Genomic DNA, 24933 nt, shown 5'->3' on the forward strand with positions numbered 1-24933 from the left:
GTGTTTATGGATACTGCCAGTTCAAACACCAGAATGATAAACTAGACCTATCAGAGATGAATTTGAAATCTGGCATCACTATTTATGAGGCAAATATGGTCCAAGTTACGCATGACAATTGGGCAACATTAGAATAATGTTGCTCATTTCAATATATATATACCTTCAAAACTAGGAAAATAAAAAATAAAAATGAGTTAGCTATGTTTAAATTCTTAAAATTTCTAATACAGCCCTGGCTGGCGTAGCCCAGTGGATTGCACTCGGGCTGTGAACCAAAGCATTGTAGGTTTGATTCCCAATCAGGGCATATGCCTGGGTTGCAGGCCACGGCCCCCAGCAACTGCACATTGATGTCTGTCTCTCTTTCTCCCTCCCTTCCCTCTCTAAAAATAAATAAATAAAATCTTAAAGAAAAATAAAAAAATTCTAATATATTGCTTTCACCTCTTCCATTTATTTTTAACTTCTGTACATTATATATAAAATAAACTTTTAAAAAGTATATTTAAAAGAGTCTATTAGATTTAGAAGTAAATGGAGGCTGTTATTTTTCCTGGTATCCTGAGTGTTAAAACACAGCCCTCTGCATAAGATGAGCAACTGGTAGGAGAAAGTACTGCAACTCTAATAATTCTGATTTTAAAAAAGGCTAAACCATAGTGTTTATGGATAAATATTTCTATGAATTCACCACAACCCACCCCCCATCTGTGGTCTCTTTACCTGACCAGCTGCTGCTGTTTCCACTCTTCAATCCGCTTCTGTGCTGTTGATTCCCGGTCCTCCTCGCTGGAACTAGAGTTCTCCTCTTCATCTAACTCACGCTGGATACTCTGCCATTTCTTCACCAGAGATGGCATTTTGGTTTTACTCTTCTTTGCCTATGACGAAGGTTAAAGGTCAGAAGGAATATAATACATAAAATAAGGAAACGAGTCCTCCATATGTGACATCAGGATCTTTTCCTAGTGCTAAAAAAATAAGTAAACTAAAATCAAAATAACAGAAAGAAAATAAATACCATTCTGAGTTCTTGCTAAAAATTCCTACCAACTATAAACTGAATGCTTGGCTAAAAATTTAAAAAATGTAAACATGGTCGTCTTATCAAATCAGGTCAGAAAAAAACTTTTTTAGCCTCCATGTTCTATGGAAGTCAGAACTGGTGCCCTCACCTCATCTCCAGAGAATTGTGGTGTTCTTCTTCACAAATTTTAAATAGATGCAGTGTTAACATCAAGCGAAAAATAGAGGTGAGAAACAAATGACCAGCATTTCTGGGGAGAGCAACAAAGTCCACGGCAATTATGAAATATGAAAAAAGCAAGGAGATATGTCAAAATATGAATGACATTTTTTAAAGTTTTATTTATTTATTTTCAGAGAAAGGGAGGGAGGAAGAGAAGGACAAAAACATCAATGTGTACTTGCCTCTTTCATGCCCCTAACGGGGTACCTGGCCTATGACCCAGGCATGTGCCCTGACTGGGAATGGAACTGGCAACCCTTTGTTTTGCAGGCTGGCACTCAATCCACTGAGCCACATCAGCCAGGGAAATTTTAAGAGGGTATTAATAAATTTCCTTTTCTTCTTTTGGCTTCTTTATCTTCTAAATTTCCTATAATAAACACATCCTTTTGCACTAAAAAAAAAAAAAAAACCACCAAAAAACAAAAAAACTTGTGATATTTGCAAATGCAGAACTGTGTTTGTCCAACATGGCTTATTCCATCATGACCTTCAGGCTCCCGATCAATGACACTCCAGCAGAAAGGCCTTCCTTTGCCTAAGCCCAATCTGAAATAGTACCACCTCCCAAAGACTACTTTCTGTCCTCTTACACTGCTTATTTTTTTTCACTGCATTTTATTTAAAAAAACAAAAACAAAAACAAAAACAAAACCAACAACAAAAAACACTTTATTTATTTTTAGAGAGAGGGAAATGGAGGTAGAAGGAAAAGGATAGAAACACTGATGGGCAAGAAAAACACCAACTGGCTGACCCCTGAATGCCCCCAACTGGGGATCCAGGAGTGGCCAAGTGAGAATTGAAGCAGCAACACCTTTGTTTGTGGGATGATGCCCAACCTACTTGGCCACACCATTCAGAACTTTCCACTGCATTTTAAAATGCTGAACATTTATTTGCTTATCTGTCTCACCACCTCTGTTGCAACTTCTCCCCTGGCTGGCGAGAAAAGGGGCTGTACCAAAGCAGAGATTATATTCATTTGATTTATTACCAAATCCCAAGGCTCCTAAGGAGAACGCCTGACAAGTAGTATGCATTTGAAATATACTTGACATGTATGATTAGTTATGTGAAATTAAGAGAGCCACTGTATTGGAAATTGGTAAAACAAACGAGTATCGCTGTTTTTGAAAAGGAGCAGAGCTGTGTGCTTGAAGAGCTGACCAGGTTACAATCTAGGCATGACACACAGGCACTCGAGTGGCAGCTGTGACTGCATGCTACTCATCCTGCCCGGACTGGCTATGAGCGTCCATGCTGTTTTTCCTGCCCACGCTTGGCAGCAACACATTTCTTAAGTCCCAAAGATCCATGTCAATACTATTTTTCAGCCTGAATAAAAGAAATACTTGGCTCCCTGATCCATACCCTATTTTGACTGTCACTGACAGTTCTTAAGTGTCTGAGAAAATGGATGCCCATCCCATGATGCTTTAGACCTGCAGCTCCACGCACCTTCCCACATTCCATTCTCTCATTTCACCTGTGGTACAAGGAGACCAACCACACACACACCCTTCCAGCAGCCAGAGCCCATCTTGGGTTAGCAGCAATGTGGGTAAGTAATGGTCACGTGTGTATACAGGGCTTGCTGAACACCTGCAAATGTGATTAAAAACCAAAGATCTAGATAGAGTCACCACTGTTCCATTTCGACTTTTTAAGGTTTCATGAACTTTTGCATTTTTAATTCCTGTATGTCATGGGAAAGTAAGTTTTATTTTAGAAATTATCTGTCACACTTGAAATCATGTCACACTTGAAATCATGGACACTGAGTTGCACTGGCTATTTGAACATATTTTAAATAGGGCAACACTGTAACCAGAGGAATAAAAATTAAATGGCAAAACTTTTTTTTCTAGTTTATTTTCTATTAAGCTGCACATAAAACTTCATTTTGGTGAAAATATATATTGGTCTCAAATATTCTTAAACATTAGAGGAATTAATTATGCATTTTATAGTCTTTAAAAATGGCTTGTAACAACAAAAAGGTTGTTTCTTTACAGGTATCAGGTATATAAAAACCATGTATTAATTTAGGATTCTGGGTTTTCAAAAATGATTATTTATATAAGATCATAAAAGCACACCTGGCTAAAAACTTTCTTGTTGAATTAACAGAGGAGAGAGTAGTTAATACCTCTTTTGGAGGACTGGAGGAAGAATGCTAAGGGAGGCTTCATAAAAGAAATGTTTCCTGACATACTGGTTGTCTAACATTTAATTGTATAAAGAATGAACACTAGTGGGATTCATGGACAAAGCTAAGACAAGGGGCTAAAACAGTACATTGGCTCAGAAGAACTGTTGTGTGTACGCTATGGTACATAGCTTGAAAACAGTCTATTCAAGATATTGTCCTAATTGTCACTGTTGATTTTTATATTTACTTCATTTCTAGATAATTTCTGGAACCATGGTACCAACTTGGACAAGTGTGGTTCAAATCCAGAAATACCTTGTGTATTTTTTGTGAACATAAAGCTCATTCAGAAAGGTTCCTTGAACCATTGTAAAGCAAATGAATTTGCTGTGTTGATCCGCGGAGCAAAAGATTACATGCAGTTGAGGTTGAGGCAGACAACAGAACTTTGACAGTGGTAGAAAACACTATCCAGAAACTTTCTCTGGGTTATTAGGGCATTCAAGTGTCCACAAAGGTGGTATCTGAGAGATGGCAGACAAAAAACCCAGAGCCCTTGTCCCCATGTGGAAACATTATGCACACAGATACAGACGGACTAAAATGGCTTGTGGGAACTGTGGAAAACAGCGATTCACAGCAACAAAGAGAATACCTGATCAAGAAAAAGCCACTTAGGCCCTGATGGGCTGCTCAGTTAGTTCAAGTGTCATCATGACATGCCAAGGCTGCAGGTTCAATCCCAGATCAGGGCACATGCAAGAATCAACCAATGAATGCATAGAAAAGTAGAACAACAAATCAACATTTCTCTTTTTAAAAAAGCCACTCAGAACAGTAGGAATTATTGTGGTGTATTTGCTTATACTTGCACAATCCCTTCCCCAGTGCTACTGGGATGAAGTAACCCAATTCTCAGTTCCTTCCCTTAGGAGGGAAAAAAAGCAATGTATGTATACCTGAAACGAATACAAAATAATACTGAACATAAACTATAATGGAAAAAAAGCAGAACGTATTAAAATATTCTGGCCTATCACTATCTAAGGAACAGGTTTCTGTATTGCCTGACTTGGAGCAAAGGCAGGTGCTTGAGCTTCTGAAAATCACAGGAGGACTGCAGTCATGTGAATACCTGGTGCCAAGAGATTATGGGAGAGGAATACAATAGAATAATCTAAGGCTCCTAGAAGAACCAGATGTGAGACTCATAGGTTAATTAAAACTAAATGTATACAGGTAATGGGGGAAAAAAAAACAAAGCAGCACAAGTCTAGGGAACACATATGTCCAGAAAAGGTCCAAAGAAAAAATCCTGAGCCTTCACTATGGGCATATTAATGAAGGTCTTCCCTATACACAGCCAGTGTACAGACTGGGAGAGTTTTGTCAAATGACCAATTTTCAAGAAAAGATCACAAAGCATACAAAAAATTTGAGAAACATGCCCATTCAAAGGAATACAATAAATCTCTGGATAACTATAGATCAGCTGAATTGAAACATTCTTTAGTTCAACAGCAGAATCCAATAGGCAGAAGACAAAAAATCAGCAAAACTGATGATAGGTCATTTGAAATTATTGAGTCTGAGAAGCAAAAAGATAAAGCAAAGAGAGTAACAGTCTAAGCACTTATTGGATGTCATCAAGTACACTAATATATGCATTATGGGAATCCTAGGGGGAGAATGAAAAAGGGGCAGAAAGCTTATTTGAACAATGTCCCCAAACTCCCCAAATTTATGAAAGGACATGGATTAACACATTCAAGAGGCCTAATGAACTGTAAGTAGGATTAAACCCAGAAGACCACATTGAGACACACAATCAAACAGCCAAACAGGGAATCTTAAAAGCAGCTAAAGAAAAGTGACGTATTCAGAGGACTTCTGGCATAAACCTTGCAAGGCCTTAGGCAGTGGGATGATACATGTAAAGTGATCAAAGGAAAAACTATCAACTGAGAATCCTATGACAGGTAAAAATGGCCTTCAAAAATGAGGGAGAAATTAAGACATTCCTAGATAAACATAAGCTGAAGAAGTTCATTATCACTAAACTTGCCCTAGAAGACATGCTAAAGGGAGTCCCTCAAGTGGAAACAAAAAGATGTTAGATAATAACTTGTTAAACAAAATCATAAAGTTCTCTGGCAAAGTAAATATAAACAATTACATACACAAAATGAGTATTACTGTGATTTTAGATGGCAATTCTATCTATTCTACAGAATCTAAAAGACAAAAGCATAAAAAATTATAAATTTATGTTAACAAGTATGTAGTATATAAAGATATAATTTTTAACACCAACAACATAACTTCAGCATATTCTATGAAACTCCTATGGCAGCCACAAATACAGAATGTACATAAAAGAAATGAGAAGAAAATCACTGAAAAAATCAACTAAACATAAAGGAAGACAGTAAGGGAGAAAACAAGGGGAAAGCTGTTAAACATATACAAGTACTTATTGCCATTTTATTGTTGACATTTTTGTTCTTCTTAAATAAGACTCTAATATTTCAAACAAAAAGGACATATACAAAACAAGAACAAAAATGGCACTATTAAGTCCTTACCTATCAATAAGGAGAGGCAGGCAGATTTACAGTGAAAGGACAGAAAAATACGTTCCATGCAAACAGTAATCAAGAGAAATCAGGGGTATCAATAATAACACAAGACAAAACAGACTATAAGTCTAAAACGGTTACAAGAAGTAGAGAAAGACATTATATAATAAAACAGTAACTAAACCAAACTTTATTAAAACAATACCACTTACGATAACATCCAAAAAAACCAAACCAAAACAAAACAAAAAAACCTGAGAATAATTCCCAGCCAGGGTACATTCCTGGGTTGCAGGCCATAACCCCCAGCAACCACACATTGATGTCTCTGTCTCTGTCTCTGTCTCCCCCTCCCTCCCTTCTCTCTCTAAAAATAAATAAATAAAATCTTAAAAAAAAAAACCCCCCAAAAAACCTGAGAATAAATTTAGCCTAAAAGACTTGTACACTGAAAACTATAAAAATTTGTAAAATGAATTAAAAACCTAAATACATAAAAAGGAGTCCTGTGCTCATGGACTGAAAGATTCAAACAATATTGGCAAGCTGGCAATAGGACCAAAACAATCTACAGATTAAATGCAGTCCCTATTAAAATCACACTGCCTTTTTATGCAAAAATGAAAAAAACCAGACCTTTAAATTCATGTAAAATTATAAGGGTGGAGGTGGCAGTGGTGGCATTTTCAAAGGTAATGGAGATTGAAGCACAGACCCACTGGACTGAAGAAGGGTCCAGAATAGCCAATATTGAAAAAGTACTTTTAAAAAAATTATTAAAGATTTTATTTCTTTATTTTTAGAGAGTGGGGAAAGGAGGGAGAAACATGATGTGCAAGAGAAATAGTTACTGGCTGCCTCTCTCACTCCACCCAATGGGGACCCAGCCCATCACCTAGGCATGTGCTCAGACCAGCAACCTTTCGGTGGGTGGGCCAGCACTCAATCCACTGAGCCACACCAGCTAGGGCGAAAAATTTCTTCTTAATTTAAAAACATACTATACTATAAAGCTATAGCAATCAAAGCATTGTGGTACTGGCATATAGACCAATGGAATAGATTTAAAAGTCCAGAAATAAACCCATGTATTCATGGTGAATTGATTTTAGATAAGGTCTTCAATTCAATGGAGAAAGAATGGTATTTTCAACAAATGGTGCTGGGACAAAAGAATATCCACATTCAAGAAAATGAAATTTAACCCTTTACCTAACAACCTAATCTAAGTGCTAAAACTATATAATGTGGAGCATGTGAGATCTTGCTTCCTGTATGTCATAAGTTTGGCTCAAATAAACTCATAAAAATTAAAATAGTAACAACTACACAACTCTTAGAAGAAAACATAGAGGTAAATGTTCATGACATTAGATTTGGCGATGAATTCTCAGCTATGACCCCAAAAGCAGAAGCAGAAATGAAAAAACAGTTAAGTTGGACTTTATCAAAATTAAAAACTTTGGTGTACCAAAGGACACTATCAGAATGAAAAGGCAACCCACGAGTGGGATAAAATATTTGCAAATCATATAACTCATAAGGGACCCTAACCTGTAATATATATTGATTGAACTTTTACAATTCAGTAACAAAAGACAACCCATTTAAAAAATGGACAACGGACTTAAACAGACATTTCTCCAAAGATATACAAATGGTTAACAAGCAAATGCAAAGTTGTGTAACAAGATTACTCACCACAGATACAGAAATCAAAACCATGATAAGGTGCCACTTCATGGCCATTAGGACTGGTATAATAATGTTCTTGAAAAATAGAAAATCACTAAGGGGACTAAAAGGTAATGTTAAAAAAGAAAGATTAATTTTTTTCTTTCACTTTTTCCTTTTTTTGTTGTTTAAACCAATGTGCACCATGGTGGTTCAACAAGTATGGCAAATGCCATGAATATGAAAGCAGCAGTTTGCAATGGATCACATCTAGAACCCAGAGAAGGCCAATTAGACAGAGGTGGTAGTTATTCTAATTAACAATCAGGACAAGTTGGTTTGCAGCATTAAAACTGTTGATTTAAGCTTCTTTTCTCTTCATGATGAAAGGTCCCACATTGTCTCCAGTCTCTTCATTGTGTTTTGTGTGAGATCCATCAGAGAGTGGGAACTTTTTGGACCTCCAACAACAGCAGTACACAGCTTTATCTCCCAAATCCTCCAAGTCAAAAGCATGTATGATCTTGGGGCTGTCTTTCTGAATGTTAAGGTTAACCATAGATTTGTTGCGATGATCTTTAACATAAAATCTTTTGTAAGCTAGATAACCAATCGCAGCTGTCCCAGCAGCAATGGTACGATACATTCAAGTTGGAAGTCAGAGTCATGGTGCAGTTGCTTGCTAGGAGTGCACAGGACACTGAAAATAAACAGCCTAGCGCTGACAGACTAACTCAAGGTGCAAGATTAAATTGAAAAAAAAAAAAAAAAAGGAGGGCACGAGGCACCCAATGTAGATCTTCTGATGAAGAAGAGTGGAGAAGTTTAGGAGTTGAGGAATGAAGATTAAAGAGGGCAAGATCTCACAGACCAGAGGAATACAGGCCATTTGCATATGGATAGGTGACAAGTTAACTGGCTACTAGCCTCTAAAGCAATATACACCTTCATGATAGCCTGACCAAGATGGAGGCATAGGAAAACATGCTTTGCCTCTGTGCACAACTACAGAAAAAATTACAAGTATATTACAAAACAAATTTAATCCAGATTCATCAGAAGATTGAGCTGAATAGAAGTCTGACAACTCAGGATTTAAAGAAGCCATATTCTTCCAGACAGGTACCTTTTCCACAACAGGACATGCTACTAAAAAAATGAGGTCAAAGTAGCTCTATCTAATTCACAGAAATGAACACAGGGAGGCTGGCAAATGAGACAAAGAAATATGGCCCAAATGAAAGAACAGAACAGAACTCCAAGAAAAGAACTAAAGGAAATGGAGATAAGCAACCTATCAAATGCAGAGTACAAAACACTGGTTGCCAGGATGCTCAAAAAAAATCACTGGGGTACTGCAACAGCATAAAAAAGACCAAGGCAGAAATGAAGGTTGCATTAAGTGGGGGTGGGGTGGGGAATCCACAGGGAACCAATAGCAGAGGAGATGAAGCCAAGATTCTAATTGATTTGGAACATAAGGAAGGAAAAAAACATTCAATCACAACAGCAAGAAAAAAAAAAAAAAAGAATTAAAAAGGACAAGAATAGAGTAAGGAGCCTCCGGGACATCTCCAAATGTACTGACATCTGATTCATAGGGATGCCAGAAGAAGAAGAGCAAGAAATCGAAAACTTATTTGATAAAATAAAGAAAGAAAACTCCCCTAATTTGGTAAAGAAAATAGACATACCAAAAGATAATGATAGAGAATCTTGAAAGCTGCAAGAGAAAAGCAGAGTTACCTACAGAGGAGTTTCCATAAGACTTCCAGCCGATTTCTCAAAAGAAACTTTGTCTAGAAGGGACTGGTAAGAAGTATTCAAAGTGATGAAGAAATTCTGGCCAAGATGGAGGTATAGGTAGATACACTTCGCCTCCTCTCATAACCAAAAGGAAGACAACAAATTTAAAAGCAGACAACAACCAGAACTGCCAGAAAATCGAATTGTATGGAATTCTGACAACCAAGGAGTTAAAGAAGAAACATTCATTCAAACTGGTAGGAGGAGCGGAGAAGATGCGCAGCAAGGCAACAGCTGGAGGACCGGTGGGCAAGGTGGTGGCTGGTGGTCCCACATTTGCATGCAGATAAACCAGGAGGTCCTGGAACAACTGAGGAGTGAGACAGACTGCTCAAGCCAGGGTTCCAGTGCAAGAAAAGAAAGCCACAAAACCTCTGGCTATGAAAACCTGTGGGGATTGCGGCAGTGGGAGAAATTCCCAGCTTTACAGGAGAGTTCGTTGGAGAGACCAACAGGGTTCTGGAATGTATACAAACCACCCCTCACTGGGAAATCAGCACCAGGAGGGCCCATTTTGCTTGTGGGTAGTGGAGGAAGTGACTGAAAGCCAGCAAGAGCTGAGCAAATGGCATTATTTCCTCTTGAACCACTCCCCCACATATAGTGCGACAACATAGCAATGTGGGTTGCCCCACCCTGGTGAATACCTAAGCCCCCACACCTTACTATGTAATAGGCATGCTGGGACAAAGAAATCAGGCCCAAATGATAGAACAGATCAAAACTCCAAAAACAGAACTAAGCAATGAAGAGATAGCCAGCTTATCAGATGCAGAGTTCAAAACACTGGTAATCGGGATGCTCACAGATATGGTTGAGTATGGTTGGAAAATAGAGGAAAAAGTGAAGGCTATGCAAAGGGAAATAAATAAAAATATACAGGGAACCAACAGTGAAGGGAAGGAAACTGGGACTCCAATCAATGATTTTGGAGCAGAGGGAAGAAGTAAACATTTAACTAGACAGAAGAGAGAAATAAGAACTCAAAAAAATGAGGAGAGGCTTAGGAACCTCCGTGATAACCTTAAACATTCCAACATCCAAATCACAGTGGTGCCAGAAGAAGAGGAAGAGCAAGAAATGGAAAACTTATTTGAAAAAATAATGAAGGGAAACTTCCCCAATCTGGCAAAGGAAATAGACTTCCAAGAAGTCCAGGAAGCCCAGAGTCCCAAAGAAATTAGACCCAAGGAAGCACACACCAAGGCACATCATAATTACATTACCCAAGATTAAAGATAAGAAGAGAATCTTAAAAGCAGTAAGAGAAAAGGAGAGAGTTACCTACAAAGGAGTTCTCATAATACTATCAGCTGATTTCTCAAAAGAAACCTTGCAGGCAAGAAGGGGCTGGAAAGAAGTATTCAAGGTCAGGAAAAGCAAAGACCTACATCCAAGATTACTCTACCCAGCAAAGCTTTCATTTAGAATGGAAGGGCAGAGAAAGTACTTCCCAGATAAGGTCAAGTTGAAAGAGTTAATCACCACCAAGCCCTTATATAAAATGTTGAAGAAACTTATGTAAGAAAAAGATGATCAAAATGATGAACAGTAAAATGACAACTCACAACTATGAACAACTAAACCTGCAAAAACAAAAACTAAGCAAACAACTAGAACAGGAACAGACTCACAGAAATGGAGATCACATGGAGGGTTAACAGTGGGGAGGGGAAGGAAGAGAATAGGGGAAAAGGTGCAGGGATTAGTAAGTACAAATTGGTAGGTACAAAATAGACAGGAAGGGATGTTAAGAACAGTACAGGAAATGGGAGTAGGCAAAGAATTTATATGCATGACCCATGGACATGAACTAAACGGGGACTGTTGGAGGTAATGGCAGTACTGGGCAGAGGGGGGCAAAGGGGGAATTCTGGGACAACTATTATAATTAATAAAATATATTAAAAAAAAAATAAAAAATTATAACAAAAGGAAAATCACAAATGTTGGTGTACATTTGGAGATACTGGAACCCTTGTACATTGCTGTGGGTAATGTAAAATGGGTTCAGTCACTGTGGAAAAACTTTTGGCAGTTCCTCAATAATTAAACACAGAATTATCATATGACCCAGCAATTTTACTCCTATGTACCCCACAGAAACAAAAACAAGTACTCAATATGCATATACTCATATGCATATTCATGCCAGTACTATTTGTAATAGCCAAATGGGTTAAAACAATACAAATGTGCATCAGTGGATGAATGGATAAATAATCTGTGGTATATATAATCAACTACTACTAAAAGCTATAAAATGGAATGAAATACTGATGCATGCTACAGCATGGATAAGAAACTTTAAAAACACTGTGTTAAGTAAAGGAAGCCAGACATAAAAGTTCACATATTCATGGTTCCAGAATAGGTAAATCCAGAGAGACAGAAAGCAGATTTGTGGTTCCCAGAACCTAGGGTAAGAGGGTGGTGGGGCAGCTTAATGGTACGAGGTCTTCTGCTGAGGTGATGAAAATGTTAACTAGAGAGGTGGTGGCTGCACACTATCAATGTACTAAATGCTACAGAACTATATCCCTTAAAATGGTTAATTTTATGTATCACTTCAATAGTAATAATAATAATAATAATAATAATAATAATAATAATAATAGTTTTAAGATAAATTAAAAAAAAATGTTAAGGGAGATTGACTATACCTTTTCTTTCTTTCCCTTTTTTGTCTTCTCAGGTGGTGGCATTTTGGGAGCTGGAGGTGGCGTTGGGGGAGCAGGAGGAGGAGGTGGCGGTGGCGGTTCTGTAACAGGAGTGGCAGGCACAGCACCTCGGGCCTGCACGGGTTGCAGTGTGGGAGCAGTCACTGCCATTGGGACAGAACACTCAGCATAATTCATAATTGCAGAGGCGGATGCCAGTCCTAGGTAATTTGGCTGCAGGCTCATTCCTCTGGCCTGATGACCCATTCCTGTTGCTGGATGGCTAACTGGTATTGCCTGGGGTCCGATTCCTGCAGACTGTTGTCCAGTACCTGTTGTCTGGAGACCTAATACAGAAAACATAAAGTGAAACTTTATGACAAATTCTACAACAAGAAAGAAAAGGGAATTGAGGAACTTACAGATCACCTACAAAATGATCCTAATCTTCCTCAAAAAATATAGCCACCTTTTCTAGTAACAAAATATTTATTTAAAGAAAGAATTTATTTATGTAATTTTAGAGCGAGGGGAAGGGAGGGAGAAAGAGAGGGAAGTGAAACATCCATCGGTTGCCTCTCATATGCCCTCACCTGGGGACCTGACCTGTAATGCAGTCAGGTTCCCTAACTGCGAATTGAATCTACAACCTTTTGGTTCACAGGCTGGCATTCAATCCAGTGAGCCACACCAGCCAAGGCACAAAATATATTCTTTCAAAAAATTTTATTTATTTATTTTTAGAGAGTGGAGAAGGGAGAAAGAAAGGGAGAGAAACCTGCAACCCAGGCATGTGCCTTCACTAGGAATAGAACTGGTGACCTGTAGCTTTACAGGACAACCAACTGAGCCACACTGGTTAGGGCTAGTAGCAAAATATGAATTTCTGAATACTTTAAAATACTTCAGCATTAAAGTACTTAAACATCAAAACCACTGTTATGTAAATACAAAGAAGACAATCTGGAAGAATACATGCCAAATTGCTAATAGTAACCCGAGTGTTTAGCAAATGAAACACATATAAATTGTCTATGCAATGAGAAGCTTTTAACACTAATTTACGACACATAATTCTGGAAACAAAGATATAGTACATCGAGGAAAACATTTTAATCATGATGCTTACCTGTAGCTATAGGTGACTGGCTGTAGAGGACTGGAGAACTACCAATGGTAGCTGATCTCTGAACTACTGCAGTACTAATTTCTGTAGCTTTTCTCTTTATTGCTTTAGTGGAAGGAGAACTAGAGATGGTAGAATCAACTGAACTCTGAAACACAAAAGGGTCAGTGGCTAAAGGACCTGGTTAAACATCCTCTTCTAAAATAAAACATGGTGTCAATCATACCCTGCTCCCCTAAAACTCTTTAGGATGCCAAACAGCATTTCTTACCTGACTGGTTACAACTGTGGTTTGTGTAGAAGGTTTCAGTGGAGTATCCTCCTCTGTTCCTGGGGCAGGAGGCTCCTCACTCCCCTCATCCTCCATCTCTACCTCCTGGATCTCACCATCTTCTACAGGAGGAGGGGGAGGGGGAGGAGGAGGTGGCGGTGGAGGAGATTCCGGGGGTGGAGGTGGGGGCGGTGGCATTTCCAAAGGCAATGGAGGTTGAAGCACAGGCACATTTGACTGAAGGAGGGTCCAAAATGGAGTAAGTGGCATGAGTGATGAAGAAGAAACTTGACCAGAAAAGGACTCTTTACAAAGAGAACCTAAAAAAACAAACAAGTGTCAGGTAAAAAGCAATACAAAAACATCATGGCTTTTATTTACAGAAATGTGCAACTGACTGGTGAGACAAAATCTGACCCACAGACCTATTCTATATTGATGTCACTTAAGTACCAAATAACTCAGTTCAAAAATGACGTTCATGGAAAGATAAATTTATGAATCTCAAAGTTAACACTCATACCCCAGCTATGAAATACGAATTTTGTTCTTTGGGTCCAGATTTATAAATGAGTGAAGCACATTAACCCAATGAGAAATTTGGTCATCTGAACCTACACTCAGTTTCAAAATACATGAATGACAAGGCAAACACTCTGGGATCTCTTTATTTTCAAAAAGCGATGAGGGCAATGATGTGCATTTGCAGTGCTGATTTTCATGTAGTTTTACTGAGTTAGACAAGAAATTGAGGATGACCCAGAGAAGTACTCATTCAAAACATTCACAAATTCTACCTGTTTTAATGAATTTGGGTCACTAAGCTTTAAAAACCCATTTGCAAGGTGCTGTTGTCAACCTTAACATTCATTCACACTTTTGTGTGAATTACACTCATTTGCTAAATCACAGAGGGTAATTTTATTTGTGGTGAGAAAAGGGAAATTCAGGAGGACAAATCTTCAAGGTAAATAACTAAGGCACCCACACACAAGAGGTGTTTGAAGATGTAGAGGATTTGAAATTGCTGTTGAAGTCTGAGTTAAATTACAGCTGAAAAGCTGTAGGATCAGCTTTCCTCTGGTTTTCCAAAATTCACAGTTAATTACTGTCCTTTCTCTAGTGGGAAAAGCTTTAAGGATTAGAGAAAATAGGATATACTTACTTGTAGCCTTCCCCATCCCTCTTTATCGTCAATAGGGAAGTTTCACAATATATGGGACTATTAGATATATATCCCAGGAATGCTGAAGGGTATTTTCTCCCTAAAATTCATAGAATTTAGGAGTAGAAGACACATGAGACATCATCTAGTTCAACCCTCTCATTTTAAAGGTAATGAAACCCAGGAGGAAATACATAACTTGCCTAAGACTATACAGCTTAGTGGCCATATGACTCCTAGTCTAGTGCTAGTTTACCAAGATTTCCCTGTGAAGTATCAGGAGTCCAAGAGCTTTAGAAATCTCAGTCAAATAAATCTCACTTCTCATGGAGATCCAGATGCAGTCACCTGTTCAATTTCATGGTCAAAAGCAGTGAATTAGGTAAGGGCTCTATTATAAAAGGCTCTGGGACAAGAATAAGGCATTCTACCTTACTTTGCTCACAAAACACCACAATGGCACTCAACAAGGTAAAACCAAAGTGACCATGAACGATTTGGCTTTTGAAATAGCTTTACTTTTCATGAAACAGAAAATAGACACATTATGTAAAAGACTTTTAAGAACCTGATGCACATGATTACTGTAGTTATTTTGAGGAGTTGTTTAGGACTAAGGAAAAGAGCACTGAAAATTTCACCAGAAAACAGAAATGCAATTTTTTAGCTGAAGACTTCAAATGTGTCATTATACTTGTATTTGGTTATACCCCACCTATGAATTTATACAATAACTTTTAGACAAAGATTGGGTATGGCCAAGAAGTTTACTACATTACATAAGAGTATATCAAGATTACACCAGAACTAAGGCAATAAACACTGAGGCTTAGTATCATACTAAACTTCCTGCTAATAAACCAACCACAACATATGGTAGGTAAGTAAAAACGTCAGATTTTATATATTGGCAGATTTTTCATTTAGAAGCATAGTGCAATGTCAATACAATTACCATGGTGACATGCTGCTGTGCAGAGGAACTCGGGGAAACATAGGTTTCAGATTAATAGTGTGGTTTACAACCTCCAACAAAGCGAATCAGAATTAAACTTTGTGTAAATATAAAATGAACCAGACTTGATAAATTTAGCAGCAAACAAGGAACACTTTTAGAATTAATATTTGAATTCCAAATTACATTTACTCAAAACATAAAAGCTGTGTCTTAATATTTATCATCATCTCCTTTAGCTTAAATACAAAGAACTTCCAAGAAATCCTAGTTTGAATATCCATGGATGTCATGATGTCATCCACATGATGCTTTTCTTCATTTCTAAATGTAACTCATTTGTTTTATTTTGCCAATAAAGAGAACACTCAAGTATGAAGTGCAAGGAGAGATTAAAATGGTACATACACAGCTTTCATTATATGCTAACAGATTTAGAAAACAACAAATTTAAAGACAAAATAGTATGGGGATGCAAATTTTGAATGCTTCAAGAGCATGTCTTTTCTATGCATCTTTATTTCTATTTACAGGCGGGCTTCCTTTATTTCCCTATATTCCCACAAGGAGAAAACTCTGTATAGTATTTTGAGCCAAGAGGCCAGTTTAGCAATTTCAAGCAAGAACTTTTATAAATAATACGTCCTCAGAGAGTTTTTTTTTTTTGAAAAGCAGCCCTATATTTAAACTAAGAGACACAGCCCAGGAAAAGAGACATACTGGGTATCTTGAAATACCACTCATCTTTAGAAACATGTTAAATTCAAACATTAAACAATAAACAAGGACTAAAAATAAAGAGAACTCTGGAACTTCCTTGCTCCCAAAAGTATAGTAATTTTTCTTCTCTGAAAGATTACTTTAACCACTGCTGAACTAACCAAGAGCACACACTGCATGCACGATAAACCTTCTTTATAGGCATAGAATAGTAATGGGTATTGCTTTTAAATCCCAAAAACCTAAGTACACATATGGATTTTATTTACATCAAGTTTATCATGTGATTTTACTGGCTCTCAATAAAGAGGTTGAAGAATATAAGCTGGTTTAGCAGTGGCTTTTCCCCATAGCATAATTACTTTTATTTTAATCAGACAGGAATGTCTCAAGGTCTTCCCGTTACCAAACAGAAGCAACAGGTGTGTCATCTGACCACAGCACACTTAGTTGGTAATTCTAGACTATCCAGCTTTGGAACATACAAGAAAGACATCAGACAGTGGTCAGGAGTGGAATCACCTCCCCAGAACCACCATCAAGCCTCTTAAGTTCACTAACTACTAAAATACAAATAATAAAACCAACTTATTAAAATACCTATCTATCACTGCTACTAAAAGAAAGGGGGAAAGTAATCAAAAGAAAACCTCTTCATGAAAATGGTAAGTAAAATACCCTGTAACTTGAGAAAATGTATTTTTTTTTTAAAAGATTTTATTTATTTACTTTAGAGAGATGGGGGAGGGAGAAAGAGAGGGAGTGAAACATCAGTGTGTGGTTGCCTCTAACACACCCTACTGGGGATATGGCCTGCAACCCAGGCATGTGCCCTGACCGGGAATCAAACCGGTGATGCTTTGGTTCACAGACCTGCGCTCAATCCACTGAGCCACACCAGCCAAGGTGAGAAAATGTATTTCTGAAAAGGTAGAATGAAACCACCTTTTTGCTATGTTCTAAACTGATCACTGCAGTCATATGGGGCTTTTTTATTTAGAGTGCTCTGATGATGACTCATAGGGCATTTAAGAAGTTAAAATCATTACTCCTTTCATTTGATACATCATCAGAACTTTTCTACGGGGATTAGGGAGCCTACAGACCACAAAGCACCATTTCTGATAAGCAGAATACAAAAGAATTCAGCTCTTTACTCCCTCTCTTACCAACGGATTCCATGTCTTTTTATCTTCAAAGGTTCATTTCTTTAGAAATGATTCCAGAGACTCTTGGCTTCATATGCCATCATTTTAACAAGTATTAATAGCTACCAGTTCTCTTAGAACAAAAATTTTAATCAGTTTTGACTATGCTTCATTATTCACTTATTTTTGTCATTCCAAGATGGACTTGGAGGAGAAAAAAATGTGTATCTTCTTCCATTATGGGGAAAGAAATCAAAACATGACTCTTACAAGAGCTACCAGATTCTCAAAGTAACTGAGAAATTACGATAGTCCCTTCCTGTGGGTACAATAGGTCTTCGCATAACGTTTTGTTGTAACATCAACAAGATGAATGAGATGACTTAAGAACCTAACTCTTATTTATATCAATTAGTCTATGGTAAAACTGGTTTCATTACATTGTTTTGTGTAGTCACAGAGCCTATTGAAGAGGTAAGTGAGGCTTACTGTTTATAACTAAACCGAAGAGCTCCAAGAGTACTTTAAATGAAGAGCAATCCTGATTTATAGAAAAATACTGTTGACTATTTGTAATAATAAATTATTTTGCTCCTCTGGAACAAGCATAGTCCTATATTCATAGCATTTCCGTAGATCATTTGAAACAACCACACTTCTTTTAAGACTTCTGTAATGAAGTTGAAAAATGAGGTTGCACTAGAGTTCCACAGAAAGGTGCAACAAATCTCACATTATTAATTATTACTCCACATAGATTTCCACAATTTAACCATGTAGTTCCTTAGCATTAATTAGCATTTCTGTTACTGGAAATTCACAGCTTTGTCTGTGATATGAAAGGGTAGTTATAGGACACTCTTTTAAATCAAAATACAGTGGCTCATCATTTCATTTTTTCTCAATAGTATGCTGATTTTCAACCAGTTACTGCCTTTGTTTTCTTAAGCATAACTTCTGCATTCTTTCTTTAGGTTAAGCTACTTTCTTTCTCTCTCCTTAGAACAAAAAGGGGGAGGGGAGTAAAAGAGAGAGGGAGAGAGTCTTATTTATGCATCCATTGCCTACTTCCTGTATGTGCCCTGACCAGGGATCAAACCTGCAACTCTGGTATATTGGGACAATGCTCTAACCACTATTTTTTAATCAGAAATTTATGTTTTGATTTATGACCTGGCTGGTGTGGCTCAGTGGATTGAGCACCAACCTGTGATTGAAAGGTCACTGGTTCTATTCCCAGTCAGGGCACATGCCTAGGATGCAGGCCAGGTTACTCGCTGGGGCATGCAAGAGGCAACCAATCGACATTTCTCTTGCATATTGATGTTTCCCTTTCTTTCTCCCCTCTCTAAAAATAAAATATATAATAAAGAATTATGTCATGGTTTAAATTTCTTTCTTTTATGATCTCAATACAAGTCTTTTCTCTCTAAAATAATTTCTCTCCAATTAATTCAGGGTAAATTATCCCACCTGAGGAATTCTCGGAGGATTCTGTAGAATTTGAATCAGTGCCAGTTTTGTCTTTCAAGGTCTGTTTAGGAAGATTCTGGTCTCTACTTTCTTGTGCTTGGCTTTCTTCCTCCTCCTCCTCACCATCTGGGAACTCCCACTGAGACTCGCCCGATTGTTCGTTTACATAGAAATATCGTCTATGATCCCTAAATTACAAGAAAGAAAACGCATGTTTTAAGACCCATTCTCCTACAAAGACACTTCCATTTGGTCCTGTCCCAGGACAGCAGTCTGCTCTCACAGGGATGAACCTCTTCTTAAAGGACTGCTATTCACAAAGGCAACAAAGAGCTTTGACGTTTGAGAATGGAGAACCAAGGATAATTCAAAGCTATTTGCACTGCCAGCAGCTCTGTGAATACAGCCCTGAGCCCTCTCACACCAACAGATGACTTAGAAAACATCTCTCATATCCTTTTTTTTTTTTTTTTTTGCCAATGCTTAACAGGATTTCAAGTGTCATTAACAGAGGGACTCAGTTTCCTAGAACACTAATTTCCCTTCCAAAGAAGAGAACAACGAAGTGTGCGGAAGGTGACTCTTCCCCTCTTGGACCGTGGAATTCACATTTCATACTCTTGATACCAAACACAGTGAAAGCTAAAGAGAGGGAGAGGATCTGGGAGCTGAAAAATAAAAGAGCAAAGATTTCAAATAACGAAAAAAAAATCAAGAAAAGTCAAATATAAAAAGAAATGTTTTCATCTGACCTGCTGGCAGAAGATAGTAATCTTGTTCTTCATTCACATCTTCAGCCACGAAGCTTTCCTTAACTTCACCGAGGTTAATCAGGAGTAGTTGCTTCCAGAGGTCCTGTAAAGCGCACAGAGCTCTCGCATGCGCTTAACCCCCAAGCCCGCCCTACTCCGTGCAACACTCTGGAGAGTAAAACCAGCTTTGTCCGATCTTGGAAAAAAATCCGTTACATGGAACACTTTAAACATTGTTTTTATTTCTCCAACGCGTGGCTGGCCCAAACTCTGTAAGCCTTTGCGGTGCTTTGCCTGCCCAGCACCGCTGACTGCAGCTGCTCTCAGTCTCCAGACAGGCTGTCATGTTGTCAGGTGGTGGTGATCACAAATCATGTCTGAGATGTCAAAGGTGAAAGGTGAAAAGGGGAGAAGAGTGCGTACCTGTCCCAGTGGCAGGACCAGCCTTTAGGAGTGGCGTTTATTTCATACTGTTTTAGTTGTTCTGCTGCATCCTGAAGTTTTCGTTTAAGGTAGTTTCCATTAAGAGCCCCTTCCCGCCAGTCTGCAATCCGAGTCTAGAATCAACAAACAACACTAAGTTTTAGAGACTTACTATGTCAGGAGGCAGAAGTAAGGACACAAATCCTCCAGTCTATGACTGTACTGCTAGACTGTAGCAGGAGCAGACAGAAGAGGAAAAGAATTCCCATCCTAATTTAATAAAACATGAGCCTGGATCCCAGTACATTTTACACTGCCAACTCGCCTGTATCTGTGAAGATGAGCAGCAGTTTTAGTTTCCCCCTTTAGACTATATTATTTCCCCAGTGATTTTACCTCCCATTTGGGCAGATAGTTCATTCAGGTCAGTAATGTTACTAATCTAAATTCAAAGTTCAGTTCTAAAGAAAACCACTCAGCTTCCTACAGGAAGCTGGTTATAAATAGGACTCAGAACTTTTTAGAACTTTTCTTAGATTTCTTATACTTGAGCACTTATAAAGTACTTTCAATATTATATGGTCTCATCTGATTATGAATAGAATTTTAACTTATTAGAAAAAAAACCTGTATTAAAATATACACATTGCTCTGGCTGGTGTGGCTCAGTGAATTGAGCCTGCAAACCAAAAGATTGCCTGTTAGATTCCTAGTCAGGTCCCCAGCTGGGGGCATGAGAGAGGCAACCAATCAATGCTTCTTTCCCTCACCACCCTTCTCTCTGAAAATAAGTAAAATCTTAAATAAATAAATAAATAAATAAACACACACACACACACACACACACACAAGCCTTTTCAGTTGTACACGTAAAATTTGTTATTAACTAATGTTACCATAATAAAATAAAATACATATGCCCATTGAAAGTGGTAAGTATAAGTATCATCATTATATACAATATGTATACCTTTCAGTATTTATCTTAATGTTCTGCTTTGGCTAATACACAGTTTTATTTCCTGGGTAAGTGGTTAAAATATACATCAAGGTTAAACATTCAAATTTAGGATTAAAACATAACAAGACATTCAACATTTCACTTAAACATTGACTATACCAAAAATGGCTAAATTACCTCAGTCTGTAAGAGTAGCACATGAAAGTTGGAGATGGACTGTCTATTAATGCCTAAAAATTCAAATTTACTTGTCAGGGTATTTGCTAGTTCTCCAATCTGAAACTGAAATGCAGGAAAGAAAAGTTAAAAATGGAACCAGCGATATTTTCTATGTTAAGTAAATTGGACCTGCTTATAAATTATATAACCTTGCCCTGGCTGGTGTGGCTCAGTGAATTGAGCACCAGCCTGTGAACCAAAAGGTTGCTGGTTCCATTCCCAGTCCCCAGTAGGAGGCGTGTGAGAGGCAACCACACATTAATGTTTCTCTCCCTCTCTTTCTCCTTCCCTTGCCCTCTGTCTAAAAATAAATAAAACCTTAAAAGAGTTATATGACCTTTCTCAAGTAGCTGCATCCAGTTGTGTATAAGATAAAATTATAATTTATAGTAAAATAACTCATAGAAGGTAGAGAAATTAAAGCATTATCTACTTGAACACACACATAATGCAACAGTTGAAAGCAGATGCTAAATAACTCTCGACATTGTTCAAACTATTATTTATCCATTACTAACTATGTATACTAGCCACATTCTGAAAAAAATTAATTCCCCTAGTCCCTTCTATACTGCTGTACACTAGCTAGTGACTGAAGAATATGCTAATTGTTTTTCCCAAGAGACTGCCCTTAAATAGCCACTTATTTTATATGGCTCAATTCTACTCATATGAGAAAAAAAAATGAAATTGGAAGCAAATTTGCCTTTGTGTAAGGACATGTAGGAATTTTTAACTTTTATAGTGTTGTTAGTACTTTCAAACTAGATAAGTCTTTAATAAGCTATTGCTTTCTAAAGGAGGTTTATTGTGAGAAAGCAATTAAGAATTTATATTTTTAGAAAATTCCTTTACATTTAAAATCAGTCTTATAATTCCTTATTTCAGCTTTAAATATGACATTTCCATCCAACAAAGTAAATAATTTATATTTTGGAGAGAGTAAAGATTACTTTTACTACTTGCTAATAGGAAGTAGTTCAATGGTTAGACAATTTAAAAATATTTGTCATGCTCTGGCTGGTGTGGCTCAGTGGATTGTGCGCCAGCCTGGGAACCAAAGGGTAGCCAGTTCAATTCTTAGTCAGGGCACACATCTGGGGTGTGGGCCAAGTCAGGCCCCCAGTAGGGGGCACTTGAGAGGCAACCACACACTGATGTTTCTTTCCTTCTCTCCTTCCCTTCCACTCTAAAAATAAATATTTTTTTAAAAACTGTCATGTTGCATTAAGGAATATGTACACATACTTTTAAATCTTGGTCTTCTTCTACTTTAGGTGCTGTTTGTACTTTTATCTTCTCTGAAGATTCTTCTATTTCCATCTCTTTGTCTGAATTCTCATCTATTTTTTCTGAATTTTCAGCACCAGTTGCTGCAAAAGAAAACACAAAATTAAGTCAAAGGTATTGATACTGAGTACCTTAAACATTTTCTTACCCCTACATCAGAGAGCTTTGAAAAAAAAATGTTAACTTTCTCTCTGTTGCCTGTGAGTCTTACTTGCTAAAGAAGCCCTAATGATTTATCAATTGTCTTCATTAAGTCAAAAACCTTTTATCCTTTATAATCACTTTTGATATGGGCCTATGCATGAAATCTACTTTGTTTTACTACATTATTTTATAGTTCCTGCTTTCTCTTTCTACTTTATTAATCTCTTCTTCCAGAATACCATGGCTTCAAATTACTTACAAAAGCTAAATATCAAACTTGGAATATATGAGGGTTCTTTATCAAGTGAGTTTCGGGGGAAAGGCTTCCAAAATCAGAGCATTTTAAACTACCTGGTAACTTCCTTCCTGATCTGCTTAAGACCTATAGATAATCTGTATTGGCCTAACCTATAACCTACTCTTTTGGTTGGTGCTGATGTCTGTTAGCAATGGAAACCTTCACAGGTTTACCACCAACTTGAATGGAATAAAAGATATGAACTCTCTTTGTTATGTCTGCTTAACATGCGATTAACAAAGTAATCCTCATATAAAATGTTAATCATTCTGTCATGAGAACCAGATTTTTAAAAACAATCAAATTTGAGTACCTTTTCTTAACTCTGGTTATTCCTTGATCTAAGGAAGAAATGTGACACTGACATCACTTTCCTCAGCTTTTATTAGCCTAAAATGGCCTTCTTCTCTTTCATTTGATCATTAACATCTCTTCTGCATTTTCTAATCAACTGAAATATAATTTTTCTACTCTTTCACTTATTAGTTTGTAATTCATTTATGTATCAGGCATTTTACATCAGGTGGCAGGCACAAGAATTTAACAATTTTAAGCACCATTAGAGCTCTACAACCTGAATATTTTGAAGGGCAATTAGGCAGGATCTATCAAATTAAAATGCACACACCTCCTGACCTAGTAATATACAACTAGGAATCTATACGATGACACAAAAATCTGCATTAAAAATATATACAGGATGGATGTTTATTACAGCATTATTCTTATTGTGAAGTATCACAGCATATGTTCATAAAACATCCTAAGAAATGTGTACAACATACAGTCTTAAAACAGGAGCACTCAAAGAACTATAACCCAGCTTAACAGAAGACTATTCCTAGCCACTCTGGCCTCTCTGCCACTATGTCGACACCAGATAGAACCTCTACCCCGATGGTGTTAGTTCATTCCTTTCCTTTCAGCATGTGTAGGTCTTTAAGCACAATATCTTTATGCATTTCCCAATTTATATCCACAGAATATTAACATATGCATTCTTCTGTCTATTTCAATTCAACATTACTTCTGAGGTTAATCCATAATGATGTATATAACTATAGGTCATTTATTTTTCACTGCTGCTGTTTAGAATTTGATTGTAAGAATATACCACAATAGGGGGAAAGTGGGGACAACTGTAACTAAACTGTTAAAAAAAAAGAATATATTACAATTTATCCATTCTAGCTTTGATGGACATTTGAATGGCTTATATGTTTGATAATATTAATAATAATAATAATAATAATTATTATTTTTTCCTAACTGTCACCTGAGGATGTATTTTTTGATTTGAGAGTGAACAAGCCATGTTTTCTCTTTTACGAACATTGATGTGAAAGAGAAATATCAATCAGTTGCCTCCATGCATAGGTTCCAACTGGGGGTTGAGATCACAACCTTTTGGTATATGGGACAATGCTCTAAGCAACTGAGCCATTTGGCCAGGGCTAAATGCAGTCTTAAGTGTGAAATATGAATATAACTTAAATATTAATCAATGGAGAAAGAGTTAAACAAAGACATACAGGCGCTGGCCAGGTAGTTCATTCAGCTGGTTAGCCTGTCATCCCCATGCAACAAGGGTGTGGGCTCGATCCAGTCAGAGCACATACAAGACTCAACCAATGATTGTTACAGAACAGTCATGGGGATGTAAAGCACAGCATAGGGAATATAGTTGATAAGAGTCTAATAACTATGTATGGTGTCAGATGGGTGTGAAATTTATCAGGATGATCACTTATTAAGTTATATAACATCTAATCACTGGAATGTACACCTTAAACTAATATAATAATGTATGTCAACTGTAATTGAAAATAAAAAATGATTGAAAAAGAGTTAACCAACGAATG

At 37.3% G+C, this 24933-nt stretch overlaps 1 protein-coding gene across 2 annotated transcripts in view; it reads right to left on the reverse strand.

Moving 5' to 3' along the window:
- The window catches only part of FNBP4 (formin binding protein 4), a 41443-nt gene that overhangs the window by 2876 nt on the left and 13634 nt on the right, over positions 1–24933 (reverse strand). Inside the window, exons 9-16 of one of the 2 annotated variants that reach the window (XM_045825320.1) lie at positions 22588–22712; positions 21298–21402; positions 20160–20293; positions 18985–19172; positions 13524–13843; positions 13256–13400; positions 12130–12473; positions 727–884 (exon numbers count right to left, since the gene is read on the reverse strand). In XM_045825320.1, the coding sequence (XP_045681276.1) occupies positions 727–884; positions 12130–12473; positions 13256–13400; positions 13524–13843; positions 18985–19172; positions 20160–20293; positions 21298–21402; positions 22588–22712 (1519 nt within the window). The remainder of the gene's footprint in view (positions 1–726; positions 885–12129; positions 12474–13255; positions 13401–13523; positions 13844–18984; positions 19173–20159; positions 20294–21297; positions 21403–22587; positions 22713–24933) is intronic. The other variant, XM_045825321.1, reaches the window with a different exon arrangement.

Source organism: Phyllostomus hastatus, unplaced genomic scaffold (assembly GCF_019186645.2).
Source record: "Phyllostomus hastatus isolate PE091 unplaced genomic scaffold, TTU_PhHast_1.1 phas_scaffold_585, whole genome shotgun sequence".
NCBI lineage: Eukaryota > Metazoa > Chordata > Mammalia > Chiroptera > Phyllostomidae > Phyllostomus > Phyllostomus hastatus.